The sequence below is a fragment of the Centrocercus urophasianus genome, unplaced genomic scaffold (assembly GCF_019232065.1).
Source record: "Centrocercus urophasianus isolate 14NV4802_14NV808 unplaced genomic scaffold, USGS_Curo_1.0 seq_15, whole genome shotgun sequence".
Classification (NCBI taxonomy): Eukaryota; Metazoa; Chordata; class Aves; order Galliformes; family Phasianidae; genus Centrocercus; species Centrocercus urophasianus.
Genome location: NW_024884697.1, coordinates 47,578,650 through 47,599,227, shown reverse-complemented (window position 1 = coordinate 47,599,227; position 20,578 = coordinate 47,578,650). Strand labels below are relative to the sequence as shown.

General features: G+C 44.4%; 1 protein-coding gene across 4 annotated transcripts; it reads right to left on the bottom strand.

The window, feature by feature from the left end:
• Positions 1 to 505: 505 nt before the first annotated feature.
• RANGAP1 (Ran GTPase activating protein 1) lies at positions 506 to 19,658 on the bottom strand. 4 transcript variants are annotated; one of them, XM_042815934.1, is made up of 17 exons: positions 19,589 to 19,658; positions 19,217 to 19,259; positions 16,741 to 16,877; positions 15,944 to 16,071; positions 14,995 to 15,054; positions 14,395 to 14,574; positions 13,211 to 13,345; positions 11,829 to 11,987; positions 11,533 to 11,646; positions 9,821 to 9,920; positions 9,032 to 9,116; positions 8,469 to 8,631; positions 7,875 to 7,988; positions 7,435 to 7,537; positions 5,614 to 5,702; positions 3,648 to 3,769; positions 506 to 1,629 (listed from the first exon to the last, which is right to left on the bottom strand). In XM_042815934.1, the coding sequence occupies exons 3-17, from the start codon at positions 16,850 to 16,852 to the stop codon at positions 1,560 to 1,562; spliced, it is 1,734 nt and encodes a 577-aa protein (XP_042671868.1). In that variant the 5' UTR covers positions 16,853 to 16,877; positions 19,217 to 19,259; positions 19,589 to 19,658; the 3' UTR covers positions 506 to 1,559. The 4 variants fall into 4 exon arrangements, with proteins under 4 accessions (XP_042671868.1, XP_042671870.1, XP_042671869.1 ...); XM_042815936.1 differs by having other exon boundaries at positions 19,221 to 19,259; XM_042815935.1 differs by lacking the exon at positions 19,589 to 19,658 and having other exon boundaries at positions 19,217 to 19,369.
• Between the last annotated feature and the right edge of the window lie 920 nt (positions 19,659 to 20,578).

Genomic DNA, 20,578 nt, shown 5'->3' with positions numbered 1-20,578 from the left:
CCATTCCATTCCATTCCATTCCATTCCATTCCATTCCATTCCATTCCTTTTACTGACTCAGATACAGAGTTTTGGTTTAGAAAATATCCCTTGCTTTTAGCCTTCAGGCAACCGTTTCCAGAGTAATGCAGACACTGCCCACCTGAAGGTGCTCCCTTTCCCTCGGTTGTGGGCACCGTGAACAGGCCCACAGGGTGGCAGAATTCAAGCAGAGACTGTATGCACGTAGAGCTGGAGCATACCACACATTTCCATCCACTGCTTCAAACTCTTTCTTCTCTGTAAGCACTGCCTGCAACCCATGTGAGCAAACAACAGCAGCTCCTACATCATATAGGACAAGCATGCCCCCCACACACCCACACTTCATGGATGGTAGCTGCTGAGCTAAGTCCATTTCCTTTCCTGCTTCTGGCACTCTGTACAGTATAGCCAATGTAAGGCCTGGGGCAAGGATGAACACTTTCCTTCAACTATAACTGAGGAAAAAACAATCAGTGCCAAGTGAAGGGAATTATTACTTTTTATTACTCTAAAGAGAGGTGTAGATTCTCAGAAGCCCAAAAGATGAGTGCAGGCAGTTGACACCAACATGCAGGCAGGTGAACCAACTTCAGTGTAGAGTATGGGGTACCTCCTGCTACTCCTTCTGCGCAAGAACAAGGGCTGCCCTACCTGAGGAACACCACCATTGCCCTAATTCTGTGCTCTTACCTGTGCTCAGCTTTCAAACATGTGAACAGGCCCACTGTTCCAAAGGTAAGACTGAAGGAGAAAGGGAACACATTTCATATGGACTTCATGGATTGTATTCATTTCCAGACCAAGACTATTTAGCCAGGAAAGGAGAGGGAAAAGGAAAACTACACAGGCAGTGACAAAAAAAAAATTACAATGAACATATGCTTGCTCCCTTAAGCAATGGCCACCCGGGTCAGCCACACTACACAGACACTCCAAGCCAGAGTAGCGGGGGAGCAACACCCTAAAATACAGATTGGCCACACAGCACCTTCAAGAAATAAACTCAAAAGAAGAATCAATGGAGAGCAGACCCTGCTCCTCTGAGCCAGCAGCAGCTGGCAGGGGGCATGTCAAGCACGCCCCTGGCTGGAGAAGCAGCAGCAGCATAGCTGTCCTCCTGCACAGTCTCATAAAATAAAATGGACAGCAAGGGTTGATCCTGATGAGAGCGCTTCCAAGCTCCGTGTTCATTTTGGCACACCCTTGCCAATGCTACAGAAATGGAGAGAGACTCTTCAGTTCATGCTGAGCTCAGAGCGTAAGCATCAGCCCCACAGATCAGAGAGTCACTTCATGAGGAATAGAACAATATTAAAAAAAATAATAATAATAAATCAGCAGGATTTGCCCAAGTTTATGAAAGCAGAAGGAAGGACAGACCTCCAACAGGGGCAACAAAACAAAACAAAACAAAAGAAAGGAAAGGAAAAAAAAGACAGCACATCTGCGTGGGCTCCAGGATCTGATTTCATTGTGCAGCTCTGAGTTCTCTGCTGAGGACAGTCCTACAGGGAGAGAAGGCACATCTCTGCCTCTCACAGCTGGTGGAGGGTTTGTAAAAGCATGTGGCGGGCAAAGGAACAGGAGTCGAGAGCACGGTTTGGTCTGTAGGAAGAAAATAATTATTTACAATAGTAAAGCTTCAAAATTGCATTGTAGTAAACTCTAAGTGCCCAAATAAACACCATCTCAAATACGCAGGGCTTGCATGTGCAACAGCCTACACATTTTCCCATCAGTTCTCTCCCTGTTCTCTGGTTCCCTTTCAGCACATGCTGTAAAAATTCTCTCCCCTATTGCAGACAGTGAGAGAGCTGCCAAGAATCAGAAAATTTATATCCAGAGGTACAAAGATGGGCAGCAGACTGCTTCTCCCTGCAGCCCTGTGCCTCATTTTTGGCAGCAGGAAGTAGGTGGGAAGAGAATTCCCCTTCTCTCCCTGCAATGGAATTTTCCGTACAGATTGCGTTTAGGGCACCTGAAATGCATGAGACAAAGCTGCTTATGTTCACATCTTTTCTCACCAAGCCAACACCAACTTCAGCCTCCAGGATTTTTACATTTTCAAAAAGAGGCAGCGTAACCCTGGAGCCTAAGAGCATCTGTTGGCTTCAGAAATGGACAAGAGAACCTGTTGTTGGCCTGAAGTACCTGAGATCATATCCTGGAGAAGAGTCAACTGCTTTTGTCCCCACAAAAGCCATTTAATGTCCCACACCTTCAGGAACATAGCAGGACACAATTTGCAGTTTATTTTCAGTCTCAGGGAGGGATTCATTGAATCACAGAACGGTGGGGTTGGAAGGGACCTCAAAGCCCACCCAGTCCCACTCCGTGCCATGCGCAGGGCTGCCGTCCACCAGCTCAGGCTGCCCAGGCCCCATCCAACCTGGCCTTGAACCTCCATGGATTTCAATCATCATGTTCAGAAGACCCAACCCTGTTTGCAACAGCGCAGGTTGACTGCATCTAGGCAGTGCCCCATTTCTGGGAGCAGAGACACTAAAAAGCTGGTGCTGATCACAGCCAAGCTTGCTCATCTTCCACCCTTAACACCAAACCTCCCCTAACACTACCATGGAGTTTCCCCCTTGCTGTGGAATTCAGTCGCCTGTTGCTCTGTGGCGGGCAATTGAAAAAAGACCAGCAATGTGATCCCATCCAACAACACAGAGCTGCAAAAATAAAATTAAAAAATGCCCCCTAAAAACCACCACAGCTTCTGGAGAGCGACAAGAGGACAGGCAGACATCCCTGTGCATTGCTTCCTCCTAAAGGATCATGCAGATGCACAGGTGGGTTCACAGCACCCTCTTGTGTCCAGAAAAGAAAATAAGGACAGAGAGCAGCAGAGTAAGATGGATGCTGCTCCCAGCACATACACCCCAGTTTCATTATTTTTCTGAACAGACAGCACTATCCACAGCATCACTGCTACAAAACAGAGGAGAACGAGTAGTCCAGAAGTAACATAGTTACACAGTTTCACTTTCTAGAACTGCTGTTAACATGGCTGGTTGCTGGACAGGCCACTGCTATGCATCAGCTTTCACAGCTTCAGACTCACCACCTGCAAAAATCCTCAGCTGATAACAGCCTGCTTCTAATCCCAGCAGAGCTAAGAGAAGGCTATCAGTATTTGACTGAATCCCTCTTACCCATGGTTTGTACCAGCCACAGCTACTTGAGGCCTTTGCCCTTTACCAGCACAAGATTTCAAGCTTCTGCATACTCCTCACACCAATGAAAATCAGGAAGGCTTAAGCCTTTTCCTGAAACCCACCAAGCTGTCCTGACCCTACGTGGCACACAGTCTGTGATGAACCAGGCAGCCACCAAATGCCAAATGGATTTCAGGTGGTTTTCAGTACTGAGACAGTGCTGGACTATTCCTCCCCTCTGCTCCAGAGCCAGTTTTCCTCTGCTTCTTCCTGAAGTTTAACACTTGCTAACCTAAACCTTGTGTATTGGAGTAAGAAAGATAGAGGGCCAAATCATTAATGCTTAATTTTAGAATAGGTACTTAGTGGGCCTTAACAGAGCAGCTTACATGCAAGCTATTAACCTTCCATTACACCAACTCTCATGGAGAAAGAAGATGGCATGACGAGTACAATACTCACTTTGTGACAAAAGCAGAGAGAACTGGGGCCAGGGATTTAGGGAAATAATCCTGCTGGACCACATGGTTCAAAGTCATAAGAATACCATAGAGGCTCGGGACAGCTTTGATCTTCTCTTCGCTCTGAGAAAAGGACAAGAAGATGGAAATCAAGCATCAGGCAGTCACTGCTTTATCCGATTCACTGCAGATGACCAAGGCAATGAACTCCCTGTAGAATGAGGTTCTCTCATACATGGTAGTAAATACTGTTCACAAGGTTAAGCATGATGTTCCTCAAGACCAAGGTGGCCAACTCTATAGCTTCCCTGCACCAACATCTGAAATGTTACCACGTTGAGGGTACTCTAGTACATATCACTTAAATATCAGTCACTGATTGCATCAGCAGTAGGGAAGAGGAAGTAATGAACATGCAAGCAGAACAACCAAACCTCAGAGGCTCTGTGTCGAAGTGCTCTCCTGCAGAATTCTATCTGATTTTATCAAGAACTGAGTTGCCTTAATTACACACCTTTCTCTTGCATTATTCTGTAGCTCAGTTTTACACCACCTCCAGCTCTTTGTTGGGATGCCTCCAGAACCTGATGCACCATTCCCAGCACTGCTCTCGCACTCATGAATAAGGTAAAGTTATTACCATTCCTCCTCCTGCTTACACCACAATGCAGAATTTCTTCTTGCTCCTAACATGACACTGACCTACATGCCCCAACTTTCATACCGTTTTCATTCATTTTTCCACTGCCATCCTCTTAATCTCTTCATTCTGTAGACAGGAACAAGACAGCCATTTCTGGGTATGTGACCTTATATTTCATGGTGCTAAGGATATCTGCTGCCCACGTGCTTCCACTTATGTGGGACAGAAAGTTATGAAGCTGTTCCCTCTCCTCACATGCCTAATTCATCAGTAGTCCCCCACAGGTGACAACAACTGGTTGGCTGATTACTGAGGCCATTATTATCCACACGACTTCCTGCCACAGCTTTTCCAGAGCACGAGTCTGTGCTTAGTGCTCCATACATCTGTTATTTTCTGGATGGGATAAGAGGTAGGTGGCAGTGTCCAAAACAAGCATTCTGCAGAGCAGAAAGCCATCCTGGGTTCTGTAGACCTGTGAAGAGGGGATGCTCACTTTTGGTCCCATTTGAATGTACACAGGGACGGGATAAATGGATTTTTAAGGACACAAAGGATGTGACCAGCATGTTAACAGCCTTCTGTTCCCTGAGCTGGATATTAGCAGAAGGAGATTCATAAACTTAATTAAGAGGAGGCTGCTAGAATACAGACATTCTGCAGCTTAGAATCATTTTGGCCCAAGCTTCCATTTTCAGTTTCCAGGTCTTGAGAAGAAATGATCCTTGCAGCCCTAGTAGGCAAAAATATTGAAGTCTGCAGACAGAACCTCTCCCCAAGGTATCTCACTGAAGGTAATGCTACAGGTATTCTGATGCAGTTTGCAGGCTCCCATCATCTCTTGGGAGGAGGTCTATTCCATATAAAGATGTATTTAACGCTAGAGTGACGTGGAGAGAAGTTAAACGCTACTGATCAAACATGAGAAGTTGGATATTTGAGACGTGCTACTATAAGATGCCCTAAAGGACCATGGTTAATAACAATATTACACATCAGACACCTGGACAAAGGGTATGTCTGTTTGTTTTTTAATTAGACATCTGGAAGAGCCTATAGACCAGCAGCACGACCCTCCCTACCTTTAAGGGATGTCTGGGAATTCAGAGCACAGAAAACAGAAGGGGTACAAATTGCTGACACCATCTTCATCCTAATGCAATCTTGCAATTTTTGCCGGCCCTGCAGACTTCTATTGTCCCTGGGCATTAGGCATGCACAGGCACCCAGCTGTTTCCATGGTAACATAATTACCCCAAGCCCAACCAGACTGGTTTTCAACAGCCTAAGCAGACCATAACTTAACTCTTTCCTGCTTCCTCACCTTCAGCAGCCCCATGTGGATCAAGAGTCTTGTGATGAACGCATCTGAATTAAACGTGGCGGAAGAGAAAGCTTTTTTCATCAAGGCATCTAAAAAAGAAATGCATCACATGAAACAATACAGTAAGGGACCCTGTAAAAAAAAACTTAAGATCACAGCTGACCATATCCACCATTTGTTGAAGGAACTTTGAGAGGTAATGTGCCCAGGATTAGGTAGAATCTCTGAAACCAAGACAGAGAAGATCTGGTCCGTAAGTATAAGGCCTGATACCGGGGTTTAAGTGGAAAAAAAAATAGCACAAAATCTTATGGCCAAGTTTCAAGTGTAGCTTGATCTCTATCCTATGCACCACGAGATGTTCTACTCAGTGTATTTGTACTATGAAGCACATGTGCATATGTACATATAAACGTCATCAGTTGAAGTAGAGCAGTAGACCTAAAAGCTTGAGATGTAAAGGCCAGCAAGATTTCACCTTTCTTTTGAAGCCAAGTTCTCACTGTATTCTCATTCCTTTTGTTCAGTTGTTCCCTAGGCTTCCTTGGGACCAATATCCTGCCGCTAGCTGTGGGCAAACCAGTGTTTTATCTTCTCTTGTCTACAAGGTAAAAAAGGCACAATCTTGACTTCTGACTGTTGTAGTTTCTTGGGGTGAACACAACTCACTACAGCAGCTGCAGAGCAGTGCAGGTCATTCACTAGGGACCTCCTCATCAACTCACAGTTACTCTTCTGGAAGGAAAGCAATTACTAGGTACTGCTTTTCCCTACAAAGCAGGAGTAGTAAGGAAGAGCTCTGGTGTCAAGGTAATACATGCACAAGCATGCTTCAGGCAACGCATGCATCCTGCACGTCATTTTTTGTGGGAGACAACTCACAAAAGGCAGTAGTCAAGGCTGGCACACACTCAGTGAAATGCCAACAGACTACTTTTGGCTGCCTGGACCCACACACCACTCCAGTTAACTCTGTATTAATTTACTGTTTTACAGACAATAGCTAAGTCTCACCAATGTATTACCAACGTCTCACCAATGTATGCATTCCAAACTAAGAAAATGCTAACTAAGGGAACACACACTTGTTTCAAATAAGTCACTCTAAATGGCCTTAAAACCAATGGATCCATTTCTTTTGCACAGTACTGATAGGTAACTCACGGATGGGGAAACTGTACTGCTGCATCATTTGGAAAAAAGATGAAAGCAAGTGGTCAAAGTGCACAGGTGTTGTTTGGAATTTCGGTTTCTCAATGAGAAAATGAAGGGCTGCTATTAGTACACTCATAAATCAAACCTACCCATTCTGTGCTGTACAGAGAGAAACAGTCCCTTGTTTTACAGTACCTACTGTGCCTTAATAACTAATTGTAACTAATAAAGAGGTACACTAGATAAGAGATCTCTCTTTACATTCTCTTAAAACTAAATTGGAAGACTACTTCCTGTACTTTCAAATGAGCAGCCTTGGAAAAAAAAAAAAAAAAAAAAAAAAAAACAACCAAAAAAAACAACCTGATCTTGAGAGACACAGAACTATTGGCTATTGATAGCACAGCATCAAGGAGATTCAGGTAAGGGCAACACACGACCACGAAGACAGCAACAAGAGACACTCCTCATCAAACTTTGGAAGCATAAGACTTCTTTCATTTAGAACAAGCCTTTAATTCCACTCCATACAACAGCATGTCACAGCTTGGTACTTTGTAATCTGGGGTTTCCTGCTACCAGAGTCAACCAATTGAATACTCAGCTCGCAAAGGCCTTCCTTTGCTCTGCACTGCATCACATCCTTAAGTGAAGAAAGATTGTCACCTGTTGTTTCATGCACTGCTGTTTTTACTGGGGCTTCATCTTTGAAGACTGAAGATATCCTTAAGAGAGCTGTAACTACTTTCTCTACATCAGATGTATCTGTCTGAAAGGCAAGGAAAAAAAAGAAAGTTAAGTGGAAGCCAAATAGAGAAGCTAGATCTCTGCCAACAGCAGTGACAAGAAATACAGCCTCCAGCTGACTGACATCAGTTTTGCCTTGGCCACACTACAAGACATAAGCAACACTATGAAACAAAGTTACTCTGTGTAAAACACCTAGGGTGCCTGTGCAAGTATTAAATGCACCACCTGCTTCCACAAGGTTCCTCAGGGAAGAACTAGGGAGAAGCAGCAAGTCTAGGACTGAGAGAAAGTTAGCACTTCTCGGGATTAATGATCCTGAGAAAGAGTCAAGTGCAGCAAACCACAGGCTCACCTACCTGCTGAGCTATCAGCACAGAACACTTTGGCCCTAGCCGCAGCAGCTTCTCAGGTGATGGGAAAGCAAGGAATGTGGCAACATCCACAGGAGGAGACGGCACGGGAGTTGAATCCTGAAACACGCAGAATCCATCTCAAGTTTACTCTTAAAAGCAAATAAATTGGTACAGCAAAGGCACACAGATCTGACTTGCAAAGGCACATCAGGTCAGAATTTGTTTTACTTTAAAACTATTCAAGGCTGGAATGAAGCTAGAGTTAAAACAGACACAATATTCTAGCACGACTGCATGGCAGCACACATGCAAGGTTCTTACCACACCCTGAAGATGGGGAGACTTTTTCCACCCACATCTGTCACAATGGCTGTTCAGTCTGTACCACTACATGTGTGCACACGCAGCCTTTAACAAAACAGCTTGCCAAGTCACCCATTTTCTTCACCTTCTGCATGTTATCTCCCTGCCTGTTACCACAGAGCCAGTCCACGCAGGAATGTGAATTCATGCCAGCACTGCAAACTCTCTCTAAATCTTGTATCCTCCTCAGCTCTTCTCCAGACAGTAAACAAACGTATCCTGAAGTAAACTTACCTGTGAACTAATTATTTTCTTAGGAGTCATTGAGTCCTGTTCTCCCTGTCCTCTTTCCTTCAGCTGTTGCTGTTCCACCTCCTCCTCTTCTTCTTCCTCTTCCTCTTCTTCTTCTTCTTCCTCCTCCTCCTCCTCCTCATCCTCCTCTTCCCCTTCATCATCACTAAAGTTAGAGAGTTCACATATTCCATTAATCACATACTTGCAATTCCTATATGCTGGTATTCAATTTTTCTTTTCCAAGAACAAAAAAGCAGCCTCTCCTCAAGACTCAGTGCAAGAAGTACGCCTTCACTACAACACATTAGGAGGCCACCTGAGACTTCAGCCATCCAGTTGACAATGGTAAGCAAAAAATGTAGTCAGTAACTGACACCGAATTAATTCTATCAATGAAAATAGCGTACAAGGCTTATCCTGCTTATGTTACAGCACTCCACACTGCACTCAGACCAACATCCAACTGCAATTAAGGTTGGATGTTACAGTTCTTACTTTAAACAAAGTAAGTGTTAATAAAAATTGGTAGAAAACTTCTCATTTAAATTCTGGTGCCCTCTTACCTCAACGATCCCAGCACAGTTGCCATATTGAAGCCTTCAAGGATCTCCTGCAGTTGCTCACACCCCTCTTCACCCAGGCAGTTACCTGCATTCAGGGAAAAAGGGAATACATTCAAAAGATGCACACAAGCTTGTTCTTGGGAACATTGTTACAGCTTCTTATCTATATCTGTTTAAGTTAAAAAATAATATCAGTAATTTCTACATCAAGGCTTGGAGGCGGCGATGTAGACTTCAGTTATTGGAATCAAACAGCTGTTTAACAGATTCCAGAAGCATTACACAACACTTGGAGACAGACAAAAGCCTCTGCTGTTCAGAAAGTCTTGGAGAAACTTCCTGCTAGTTCTGTAAACAGCTGTTAGTCCCAGCAGTTCTGAAATGCAGAGACTTGGGTACGAAAGGCAAAAGCCCACAGTGGTCAAAGTCTCCAACTCCTCTGTAGAGATCCGCACAGTTTTTACTTACAATTTTGAAGTATCTAAGATCACCCTGAACAGTTCTTAAAAGTTGTGTTGAGAACAGCTACAGGTATCACTCCCATCCTTCTACTTATGGGATGTACTGAAACTACTGAACTCTAACAACTGCCTGAGTTCACATCTTAAGACTGCCTTCAGAATCTAACCACTTCTGTCCCAGCATCACCCAACCTCAGCTACTCCCACATAACCATTTTTTAAATGCCAGATATTGTAACATCAGCACAGGTGATCCTGTAACCACTCTTTCTAGTGGTTTCTAGTTGGGGTCAGACTACATGTGCTTTTACCTAGCAAGCTTACTTACCATTGAGATCCAGCTTCTCCAGCTCTACCTTATCTTCAATAGCTTCAGCTACAGACAGAGCAGCGTCTCGTTTGATCTCACAGAAGGACAAATTCAGTTCCTAAGAAGCAAAAAACCACTTGTTTACATAATTCCTGTAATATCTATCATCCCCATACGCTTCACACGCTCACAAGCTTTCTGGAAAGATTCTAATTTGAAAAGGCCCTTAGGAAAAACAGATTTTTAAATGGAAGTGACATTTCTCTGCCTCATTTAAACAGAGTATTTTGAAACATACCATCATTAAAAGCAACCACTTAAGTTAAACAGCCACAAAGACCACACACTATTATGACTGCTCCCTTAAAAGGTAGCACCTGTTCCAGCCCTTAGCAATCAGCTGGTTGAAGACTTTCACCTACTCAAGAAGCACTTCTTAGAGAACCAACAGGAGGAATTGTGGAACCACTTAAAGGAAGAAAGGCATGTTAGCTCCTTAATTTCCTCTCATCCTCTCATGCTGCCCTGGGATTCAGCAGCATGTCCAGTCTGCTCGGGTAGCACAGACTGCCCTGCTGTGTTACCTTCTCCCAGAAATTGAAGATTTTTGTTTCTAAGCACATTCTACACCAGCAGAGCCCAGCTACCAGTCACACAACTCACACTTCAAGTTTTACTGAGGAACGGTAGCTGCTATACTGAATGAAATGCACATCTGCCTTTTAGTACTTACATTTCAAGTTACAGCCTCCTAAAGACAAACTACACCATCCCCCACCATTTCACATAGTGCTCTGCAATCCTTTCCTGAGATTTAATATTAACAACAGAAGGGAAGTTGTTCTTGAACACAATGAATCAGTTACTATTGCTTCATACTACTCTCCCTTAACCATTTCTGCTCTGGAAGAGTAGGGTTTAATTTCCAACTGTTCACACAGTCTCATTACAATCCTTACTTAAGCCTACCTGGGAAACTCAGAAATAAGTTCTGGTGGAACCAGCAGAAGCTTGAGGAAAGGATCTCACAACACAAGGCACCTAATTCTTACTGTACCAGATTCATACACATAGATAAACATTAGCACTGCAGCAGTGCTGAATTTTTGGTTTTATCTGTAAGCTTCCAAAAATGGGAATTGTGTTCAGTCTGTCCTAGTGCAGCTGTGACCCTAGAGAGGTGTATCTAGAGATTCTAGTTCATTTATATTACTGACTTAACAACATTTCACAAAGGCCTAAGTCCAATGCCAGGGAAATTTAAATACTGATACAGGAGGTGAAACAAAAAAAACAACTGTTTGAACCTTTGATACATCCCCAAAACAAGAAAAGGCAACAACTGTATCAACACTGAAATGATGTAGAGATCACAAGATATTCAGGAAGAGAGATATCTCAGTCTGCTCTCATGACTCTCAGGGGTTCTAAAAGCAGATACTTCCATTATTAGACTTTCTGAAGAGCAACTGCTAAGCTGAACCAGCAGCTTAAAAAACATAAGTGGGACCTAATCAGATTATTGGTATACCTTCACACAGAACAGTCTCACACGGATGTGGTGATGCCACTAATCTACAACTTCATCGCTTTCAGTTACAGGCACAGAGCTGCACTGAGGAGAAAGCCACCTTAAAGTAATCAGTAGCAGTAGGAGAATGGACACGAAGCCAGGTAACAGAAAAGTCATTTTCAAAAGAGACTCAAAGCTGAACAGCAGAAGGCAGTACCTTTAATTTATGAAGTCCTTCTTTAAGAGCATCAGCAATGGCAAGAGCACCCTTGGAACGCACCAGGCAGTCTCCAAAGTTGATCACTTCAACCTGCCGAAGTGCTTTCAGAGTCTGCAAGACAACACAAAGTTGATGGTACAGACATACAAACCAAATGTGATATCACTTCTGGAAGGCCATCCTTCCCACCTCATTGTGGTACGTGGCTGCACCAAGCCACAGGCTGATGCTGACTGACTACATTTGAAGAGACTGGAAGGTGGAAGACAAATCAACCGCTTGGAACAACTCACCTCTGCCATGGCCACCGCTCCTTTCTCTGTGAAGGTGTTGTCATTCAAATTTATAACCTTAAGCAATGAATTGATAGCAAAGGCCTGGGCCAGTGCTGTGATGCCAGGATGGTTGATTCCATTCTGTGGCATATGGACCTCTTCTAGAGTCCCAATGATCTGCGAAAGGATGCAGATACAAAAAAGGCTGTTAGAAGACACATTTCAACTTAAGAATATAGGACTCCACTCTTTTTTGCTCAAAATCTACTTGCAATTAAGAAGTCTGTTAGCTCTTCTACACAGAATTACTTATCAGCAATTGTATCACAAATTTGAGTGAAATATATGGCTTGTGGCAATCTAATAAGTTATGGGTAGCTCCCTGCTAGTACGTCTACTCTAGATACCTCAAAACAAGAGTTCTCAGTTTGAGGTTCAACCTTCAAACAAAGAAAAAAAAAAAAATCACTAGTTAGCTACTATATTTTATTATATTAACTCATGGGTTGAGATAAAAGCTATTTACTATGTCAGAAGAGAAGAAAAATACATTAGTTGCAATGCTACCCACTCACCAACACCCAGCTAACGCCACAACTGCCCACCAAAAGACAGCCCACCAACAATGCAAGGTCCCACGTGCATGTCACAAAACACAGTAATTCATCCAATTCTTATAGTCATTCAGTCTCAGTTCCTCTTGAATTGCTTTGTTACATGCCTCTCAAGTACCTAAGTCTTGCTTTTGCCATGATTACCAGTTAGTCAATCCAGAAAGACCTCCATAAAAAAAAAAAAGAGCAACCTATAAACTGCAAAATCATCATTAATACATTTCACAATATGCATTATCACTCAGAAGACATTTTTAGCAGCAGTGGAGGAAAGCAAAGAGATGTAGGTGGCACCAACCACAGAGACCTCTCTTCCTCCAGTGAAAGTGGAAGTTGATCAGAGACAGCTAGAAAAGTTGAGATCTCACAGGCTGATGCCAGCAAAAACAGCAGGTTGCTCCTGCCAATTGACTGAACAACTAAGCAAGGAAATCACTAGTACCTAATCACTTGCTCCACCTATCCCAGCACCAGACAACGTCCATTAGTACAAAGGAAGGAGAAGGAATAGGACCAAGAATTTACTAAGGAGATACCTATTTCTCCTACTTGACACAGCAACTAGTTACATGCTTGGAAACTCAGTCACAGAAACATTCAGCCATCCATTCTAATCACACCCGTTGAAGATTCCAGTCTCAGCAGCATTGCTACTTCAAGTGACTTGACAGCCAGCTACTGTTTCCAAGCCATGGCAAGCCCTGCGAGTGCTATGTGCTACCTCTGCCATCAACTCTTAAATATACCTTGCTCCCACTTGCTGACAAGAGCTGGTTTGATACTTACTCCAAAGGCTTCAGCCAGTGCAGTGGCACCATCGTTCTCCAGACGATTTCTGCCAGCCACAAATATCTTCAAAGCAAGAGGCTTGCCCTGGGCACTTGATTTCCTGTGACATTCTTTCAGGGCAGCAGCCAATATCTAAAGGAAGCAGAAGTAGTTTATACAGCCTCACCATTTCATTGTGAACACCAAACGATTTGTGTATCCAATTCTCAAGCAGTAATACTTCAGACACTGACAAAATACACTTGCTTCTACAATAAGTTACACAAGAAAACTGCTACTGCAACACCTGCACATAAAGTCCCTAGGACAGAAGAGATGATTTTGCAGTAGAATACATCGATCCCAGTAACATTTGGTTAATAAATATGTAAATTAATGGGTAATAATGACAGTCAGTCCTGCTTTTCTGCTTCACCAAATAGGCACCCTTCAGTGCTAGGCTTGGTTTTCTCACATCTCCAAGGATTTTAGTTCTCTTGACATGGAATCTAAAGTCTAAGACAGACCTGTTTTCCTACCATGGAAATTATTATATTTCAGGAATTTGTCAGTATGAACACAGAGGGAAGGGATCATGACAGACTGGAGAAGTGGGACAGGAGGATTCTCATGAAGATCAAAGGACAACACTAGTTCCAGCTCCTGGGGAGAAACAGCCCAGTGTAGAAGTATACACTGGTTGCCAAACGATAGCAAAACAGCTTAGTAGTGAAAAATAAAACAACACAAAAAAACAACAATTGGGAATCCTGATGAAGTGCACCATACACTTGCAGCCAAGAAAGCCTACTGGGTTGCCGTGGAAGAAAGCGGCGTAAAGAAGGCAGTGTCAAACAAATGTTACAGACTGATGCAGAGAAAATTCCATTTAAAAAAACACAGATACAAAAAACAAAACAAAAAAAAAAACCCAACCAAACCAAACACTTTTTTACTGCAAAGGTTGTCAAACACTGGGGTAGATTATCCAGAGAGCCTGTGAAGTCTTCATCTTCTGAGATACTCAAAACCTGACTAGATATAGCCCTGAGCAAGCTGGTCTGGTTGCTTTGAGCAGGAGAGCTGGGCTAGATGATCACCAAAGATCCCTTCCAAACCCAATCATTCTGTGATTCTACGTAGGGAAGTCTGAAATCAAGTCCTGGCTCTGACCTCATCCCCAGTAAAGAGACCACTTTTACCTTGCCACCACCAATGCCCATGCCACAGTTATTGAGCTTGAGTTCCTGCAGGGTGTAACAGGCAGGGCTCTTCAGCAACGCCTCAAAGCCACGCACACCATCTGGCCCAAAGGCATTGTCACTCAGATCCAGCTCCACCAGCTGGGCTCCAGCAGTGATGAGTGCATCCCCCAAAGAGATCTGCAGGGAAACGGGTGACAGGGGTGAGGGGAAAGAGCGGACTGCCTGTTACTGACAGCAGTGCTGCAGTGGTGAGGTGAAACAGTGATGCTGCAAAAAAAATTCTGTTCTGAAGATATTCTGTGAAGTTGCCTGGAGAAATAAAGCTCCACAGCTAAAGCCAGAGCAGGAGTCACACAAAGCAAGCTAAGGATAACTGCAAGGAAGTTACCAAGAACTGTCTCATCTCTTTAGGCCAAATACTTCTCCAGCTCATACAGAAGGAGCTAAAAAACACATCACTTATTCTGAGACACTTAGTGTTAACATACAGAGAAAAACCTCACTAACGAAGTCCCAGAAATACACTCCCACAAAAAGCATGGCAGGTGAGAAGATAAGTTATACGAGGCGGAAGTCTCAGATCTAGTTTTCACTTACCAAAGCAGGAGGGATCTCAGATCTTAGCCTCCCAGTAAACATGTCACTCCAATGACACCTCTAAAATAAGAAACATGCAGATAGGAGCCATGAAAAAAATATTTAGGACACAATCATACAGAAATTTACACATACAAGATGCATTACATTAGTATGGACAGCTTAACGTTGCCTGCTGTGGCCTTGCCATTTGATTGTGCTAAGGAACAGTGACAACTAATACCACAGCTGCTTTCTTGGAAGGACATTAAGCCACCATAATGCATATTGCAAATAACAGTATACAAGAATTGTTGCTTGCATTTGAGCTGGGCTTCTTTTCTGCTGAGAAAGTTACCAATGGAAAAAACAGTAGGAAATTGAAAGACTGGAACATAAGTGCATTTTACTAAGGGATGGAGCTCAACAATCTGGATTGACTCGAAAAGCCACAAGTGGGTGAATCAACATTTCATACTCCTCTCCTGCAAAGAGCAGTGCCTCTAGCAGCACAGCATCCTTCTAACATTAGGATGAAAGAATAGTAGGGAAACATGGCTTGGACACAGAAAAACCTTCTGGCACGTATCCTCCATCAGTTCCTTCATTATTCAGGTATTGTATGAAACATCACTCACAGAAGACCTGACCATTCTCCAGCTTTGCCATTAGAACTTGTTTTGTGACCACAGGTCTTTGTCTACAGATGTTGCCTCCACAGAGAGGCTCTTTCTTGTACAGCTTCCCAGCTGTAAGATTGGAAGCTTTTTGAATAGGAACAGTTAGGAACACAGGAAGTGCTCCTCCCACTATCCCAAAGTCTCCAAGTTCTGCTATATTTTTATATGGTTATTCTTATCACTGGAAGAACAAAGTACAAGCTTTAGGGCTAACTCAAGAAGAGTGCAGATAGGCCTTCAGTGTTTCTACAAAACTTTTCCTGCCCCCACCACCCACTTGAAGGTCTCACCTTGAGCTCTGACTTCTTCTCCAAGGCTTTGGCAATAACCTTCGCTGCCTCCACACCCACTGTGTTGCCTTCCAGACGCAATGCTTCCAGGCCATCAAATTCCTCAATTTGTTTGATCACTTCTTCAGCTGGAAAAAACACACAGTATTCAGTTGGCCTTTTGATTACCATCTTAGATATCACAATAACAGTAACACAGTGAGGCAGAAGTATTTGCTAAACGCTACACTTAGCAAGAACATCTGAGTAACACTATCTGAAACAATCCTGAAACAGCAATGGAGAACACAGCTACAGTGTCAGGTCACTAGACAGAATGCCCTCCATCCACCACCCTCTCTCCCCTTTCATGATTTATTTCTATTATTACTTTGTCAAATGTGAGGTCGGCTGCATAAGTTTGATTCCTCTGCCATTCAGCACATAGTTTAGCAATGCAGGCATCAACAAAGACAAAAGGCCTAAAATATGTCAATGGGTGCCACATCAACAGGAATGAGTTCCCACTTACTGGCAGAAATAGATGCCTGTTTAGCAAATGTGACAGAGTGGAACAATTGTACTCTGGAATACTCCTATTCAAAGCAAAGGTGCAGGCTGCAGTCTCTCTCCTGCCACTGACATACCCAAACTCTTTCCTCAAATTTCAGTGGCTTTGCACTATTACTACAGCACATAAAAAGCACCACCGTTAGAGCCAGTAAAGAAGGTAGACAGTAGATCAAATAATATCTCTGAAGAACATACTGTTTTTTCATGTAGCAGAAATGTTGGTCTAAATGTGTCTTTTCTCTTACCATCTTCAGCTGTGTTGAGTTTAAGGCTCTGGCCTTTGAAGCTCAACTGTCCGCCACCCACTTTGGTTTTGGCAAGCGACTCTGCAAGCTTAGCGATGTCTTCCGATGCCATTTTTCTGCTTTCCCAGTGCTAAGAGCTGTCAATTAAAACAAATGGTCACCATCAAAAAGATAAAACTATAATACATAATCTGTATTAGCAATCATCTTTATAATCACTAACGTGCTGGTGTTATTTCCTGAGATACCTAATTGAGTATTCAGTGTCACTGCTGTTTTCCCCATAGCTCGCTTACAACCACCAAGCTAGATTAACATTTCAAAGCCAGCCAGACGGTGCTGATTCTTCCAGTACTGAAGTGACTTGGGTTTTGATGAAGTTGTTACACTTCCCAAATGACCATTAGCTAAAGCTACTGGAAAAGACCACTTCAAGATGTTAGTCTTTGTGCACAACACTTCTATAATTAAGATGTAATATTCCCTCTCCTCTATGCCCATCCCTTAGTAATCCATGCCGTGCTGCTTTTTTCCTGTTCTCCAAACCCAGACAGAACAAACACAACTGTTCTTCCTTTTCAGCAATATCCTCAGTAGCTCCTAACTCAGCAGAGTTCCAGAACCACAGAGCTGCTGAAAAATTATATGTGTTGTACACAGCTTATTCTGAAAGTAAGGCCTCCTATTTATTTCCATGGAAACTGCAACAGATATAAAGAACACAGTAACTCCATTCGACAGAGGAAATTCTCAGCTACAAAACAGTTTTTCAACATAAGCACCGTCATTAGCTATGCATTTTCACCAGTGATAAACCAGAGCCTACGTGCCATGCTCATAAAAATCTGTACCAGTGGAGATGATCCACTGCTTCACAACTGCTACGACAGCATCGCTGCAATGAAAATGAAATGAAAACGTTGCCCTCAGAGTCCATTGTTCATCAGCTCAAACAGATGGAAGTCAGAAGGTGCCAGAAGTGGACTATAGGGTGGATGTGGTAGAACAGTCCAGTCAAGACTGGCAATGTGTTTTATGGCCTTCAAAGTGGTACGAGTCCTGATGTTATTGTACTGCAAGGAAAAGACTGCCTTCTTCTCTGGCTCAATTCTGGAAGTTCAAGCCTGTAGCTTAGTCAGCATCACAACATAACAGTCAGAGTTGACGGTTTGTCTGGGTTCAAAGAAATCCAGAAGAATCACCCCTTTCCTATCACAAAAGATAGTGCACATCACTTTACCCACTGAGGTCTGTGTCCTGAGCTACTTCTTCCATGGCAAATTCACATGCTGCCATTCCAAGGATTGCTGTTTTGAAGCATTTGTTTTCAGCTTCCCCAGGGCAGAGCTTCTCTTCAGCTTTCATTAACTTTAGTATTTGGGACATAGAAGATAAAACACCTCCAAGGTTTATCAGCACCATCTTTTGAGGCTGAATGTCCTCTCAGGTAGATGCTGACGATAAAAAGAGGCTTAAATAAGTCACTGCACTGATTCTAAGTCACAGACATTGTGCAACAGGCAATGGATGCTCCCAATCTCTGTCAATCCAATTAAAAAGGAGAAGATGCAAGGATGTCCCCCAGCCATGAAGGTTTTACCACAAGGAACAGAAGTTAGATAAGGTCCAGCAGTCAATTTGTTCACCAACTTTAATCTTTAGCTTTATAATACTTCATTACCCAACAGTTTGAATCATAGAATTGCTTTCGCTAGAAGGGACCCTTAAAAGCCATCTGGTCCAACACCTCTGCAAAGAAGCCACAGCTCAATCAAGATGCTCAGAGCCCTTCCAGCCTGACTTTGCATGTATCCAGGGATGGGGCATCCACTGCCTCTCTGGGCAACCGATGCCAGTGCGTCAAGTACCCTTATCAAAAACAGCTTTATTCTTATATCTAGTCTAAACCTTTCCTCTTTCAGTTTGAAACGATCTCCACTTACCCTTTCAGAACAGATCCTGCTAAAGAGTCTGTTCCCTTCTTGCTTATATCCTCCCTTTAGACACTGAAAGGCTGCTCTTGGGTCTCCCCAGAAACTTCTCTTCTCGGGGCGGAACAGCCCCAACTCTCCCAAAAGGAGGCATTCCATCCCTCGGATCAGTTTTGTGGCCCTTCTTTGGACATACTCCAACAGGTCCATGTTTCTCTTCTACTGAGGACTCCCCATCTGGCCGCAGCACTCCAGGTGAAGGTCTCACAGCACAGAGCAGAGGTGCAGGATCACCTCCCTCACCCTGCTGGCCATGATCTTTTTGATGCAGCCCGGAATACAGTTGGCAAAATGAAAGCAAGGGTCTATTTACCATGAGGTTCTCCTATACCCGACAGACCCACTCACACCTTTCCTTCTCCCTGAGATTTCCTTTTACTTTCTATTTCATAAGCAGTGACAGGTTCCTAATTCCAGCACGCCAACTCCCCAGCACATCCTGCAGCGTGTTTCATCGCACACGTCGGCCGCACCCAACCACTTACCTACCCGAGGGCTCTTATGCCACCAGATCTTCCACGAGAAAACCTTTGGACAAATATTGAAATGTCAGAGTTACTAAGCACTCTTAACAAAACAGGAGCTGGAAACGCGCCTGCTGACAGCCCAAGGTTATCCTCCTCGCACTCCCTCCCTTCGGAAGGTCCCTTCGCTGCCTTCCGCCCCTTGACGTCCCCACACGCTGCCGGCCCGCAGAGGGAGGCTGTGGGTGGTGTTTCCGAAGGCTCACGGGCCACGCGCGGAGCCGTCCCCGCGCCTCACGAGGCCCCGCGTCGTGACAAACGTCCTGAGGGACGCCGCTCCCTCACGGCTCCCTCCCAGCGGTCCCCGACGGCCGCCACGCCTCCCGATCTCACCTCGGGGCCTCCGCCGGGTGCGGGTCGCTGAGGGGCCGAGGTGTCGCCGGCACGGGGCCGCCTCACGCCGCCGTCGCTGTCGCCGGAGCGGGTGGGGGAGGGGCGGGCGGAGGCGGAGGATTTGAAAGCCGGCAGTTTTGCTCTCCCCGCTCCCATTGGCTGCAAGGCGCTGCGTCACTGAGAGCCGCCCCGCGCGTGACGCCGCTCGCCGGAGCGACGCAAGCTGCGCTCGTGGGCGAGGCCGCGGGGCACGCTGGGATATATAGTCCTGCGGAGGGACGCATTCCCGGCGTGCCCCGCGTGGGGGAACCCTGCGGGGCCTGTAACGTTGCATTAATCTAGGAACTGGCTTCCGTCTGTTGCGGTAGAACTATTTGATAGAGCAAATTGTCAGCGACAAAACGCCGTCTTTCGATATAGTCACCACCATTAGGCTGCCTGTTCTCGCCAGCAAGGAACAAGAGCCTGCATGCAATGCTCATAACAATCTGCACCCCATTTGCACCGTCACTTGCTGCTGAAAGGCACCACCCCCCCGCCTCAGTGTGCTCACTGTGCTCACGTCTGTTTGGTCTCCATCGACATCCAGCAAGCATCAGTGAATGTTAACGGATGCAATTTTTTTTTCATGCAGGAATTCAGTGACACACCTTTGCTTCATACACACTTCCATATCAGATGCCATTTTGTCAGACTGCCCCTCTGCTGCCACTCATTGCACAGCAGCAAAGCATAGCAGGATATTGGTGGGAAGGTTCAACTTCTACTGCCTCACTGCCATCATGCACCTTTCATGTCATAAGCCAGCATCGTAAAATAAAGAGGCATTACTTTCACAACTGCCAGTGTATGAGCAAGAAATGTGGCACTTGTTATCAATTCATCACAGCCTAAAGCAATAAGGATTGTATCAAATATATCCAATTCTTTCCTCTTTCTCCCAAATATTGGCTGAGCCAAAGGATTGGGGATAAAACCTGCATGGCTGCA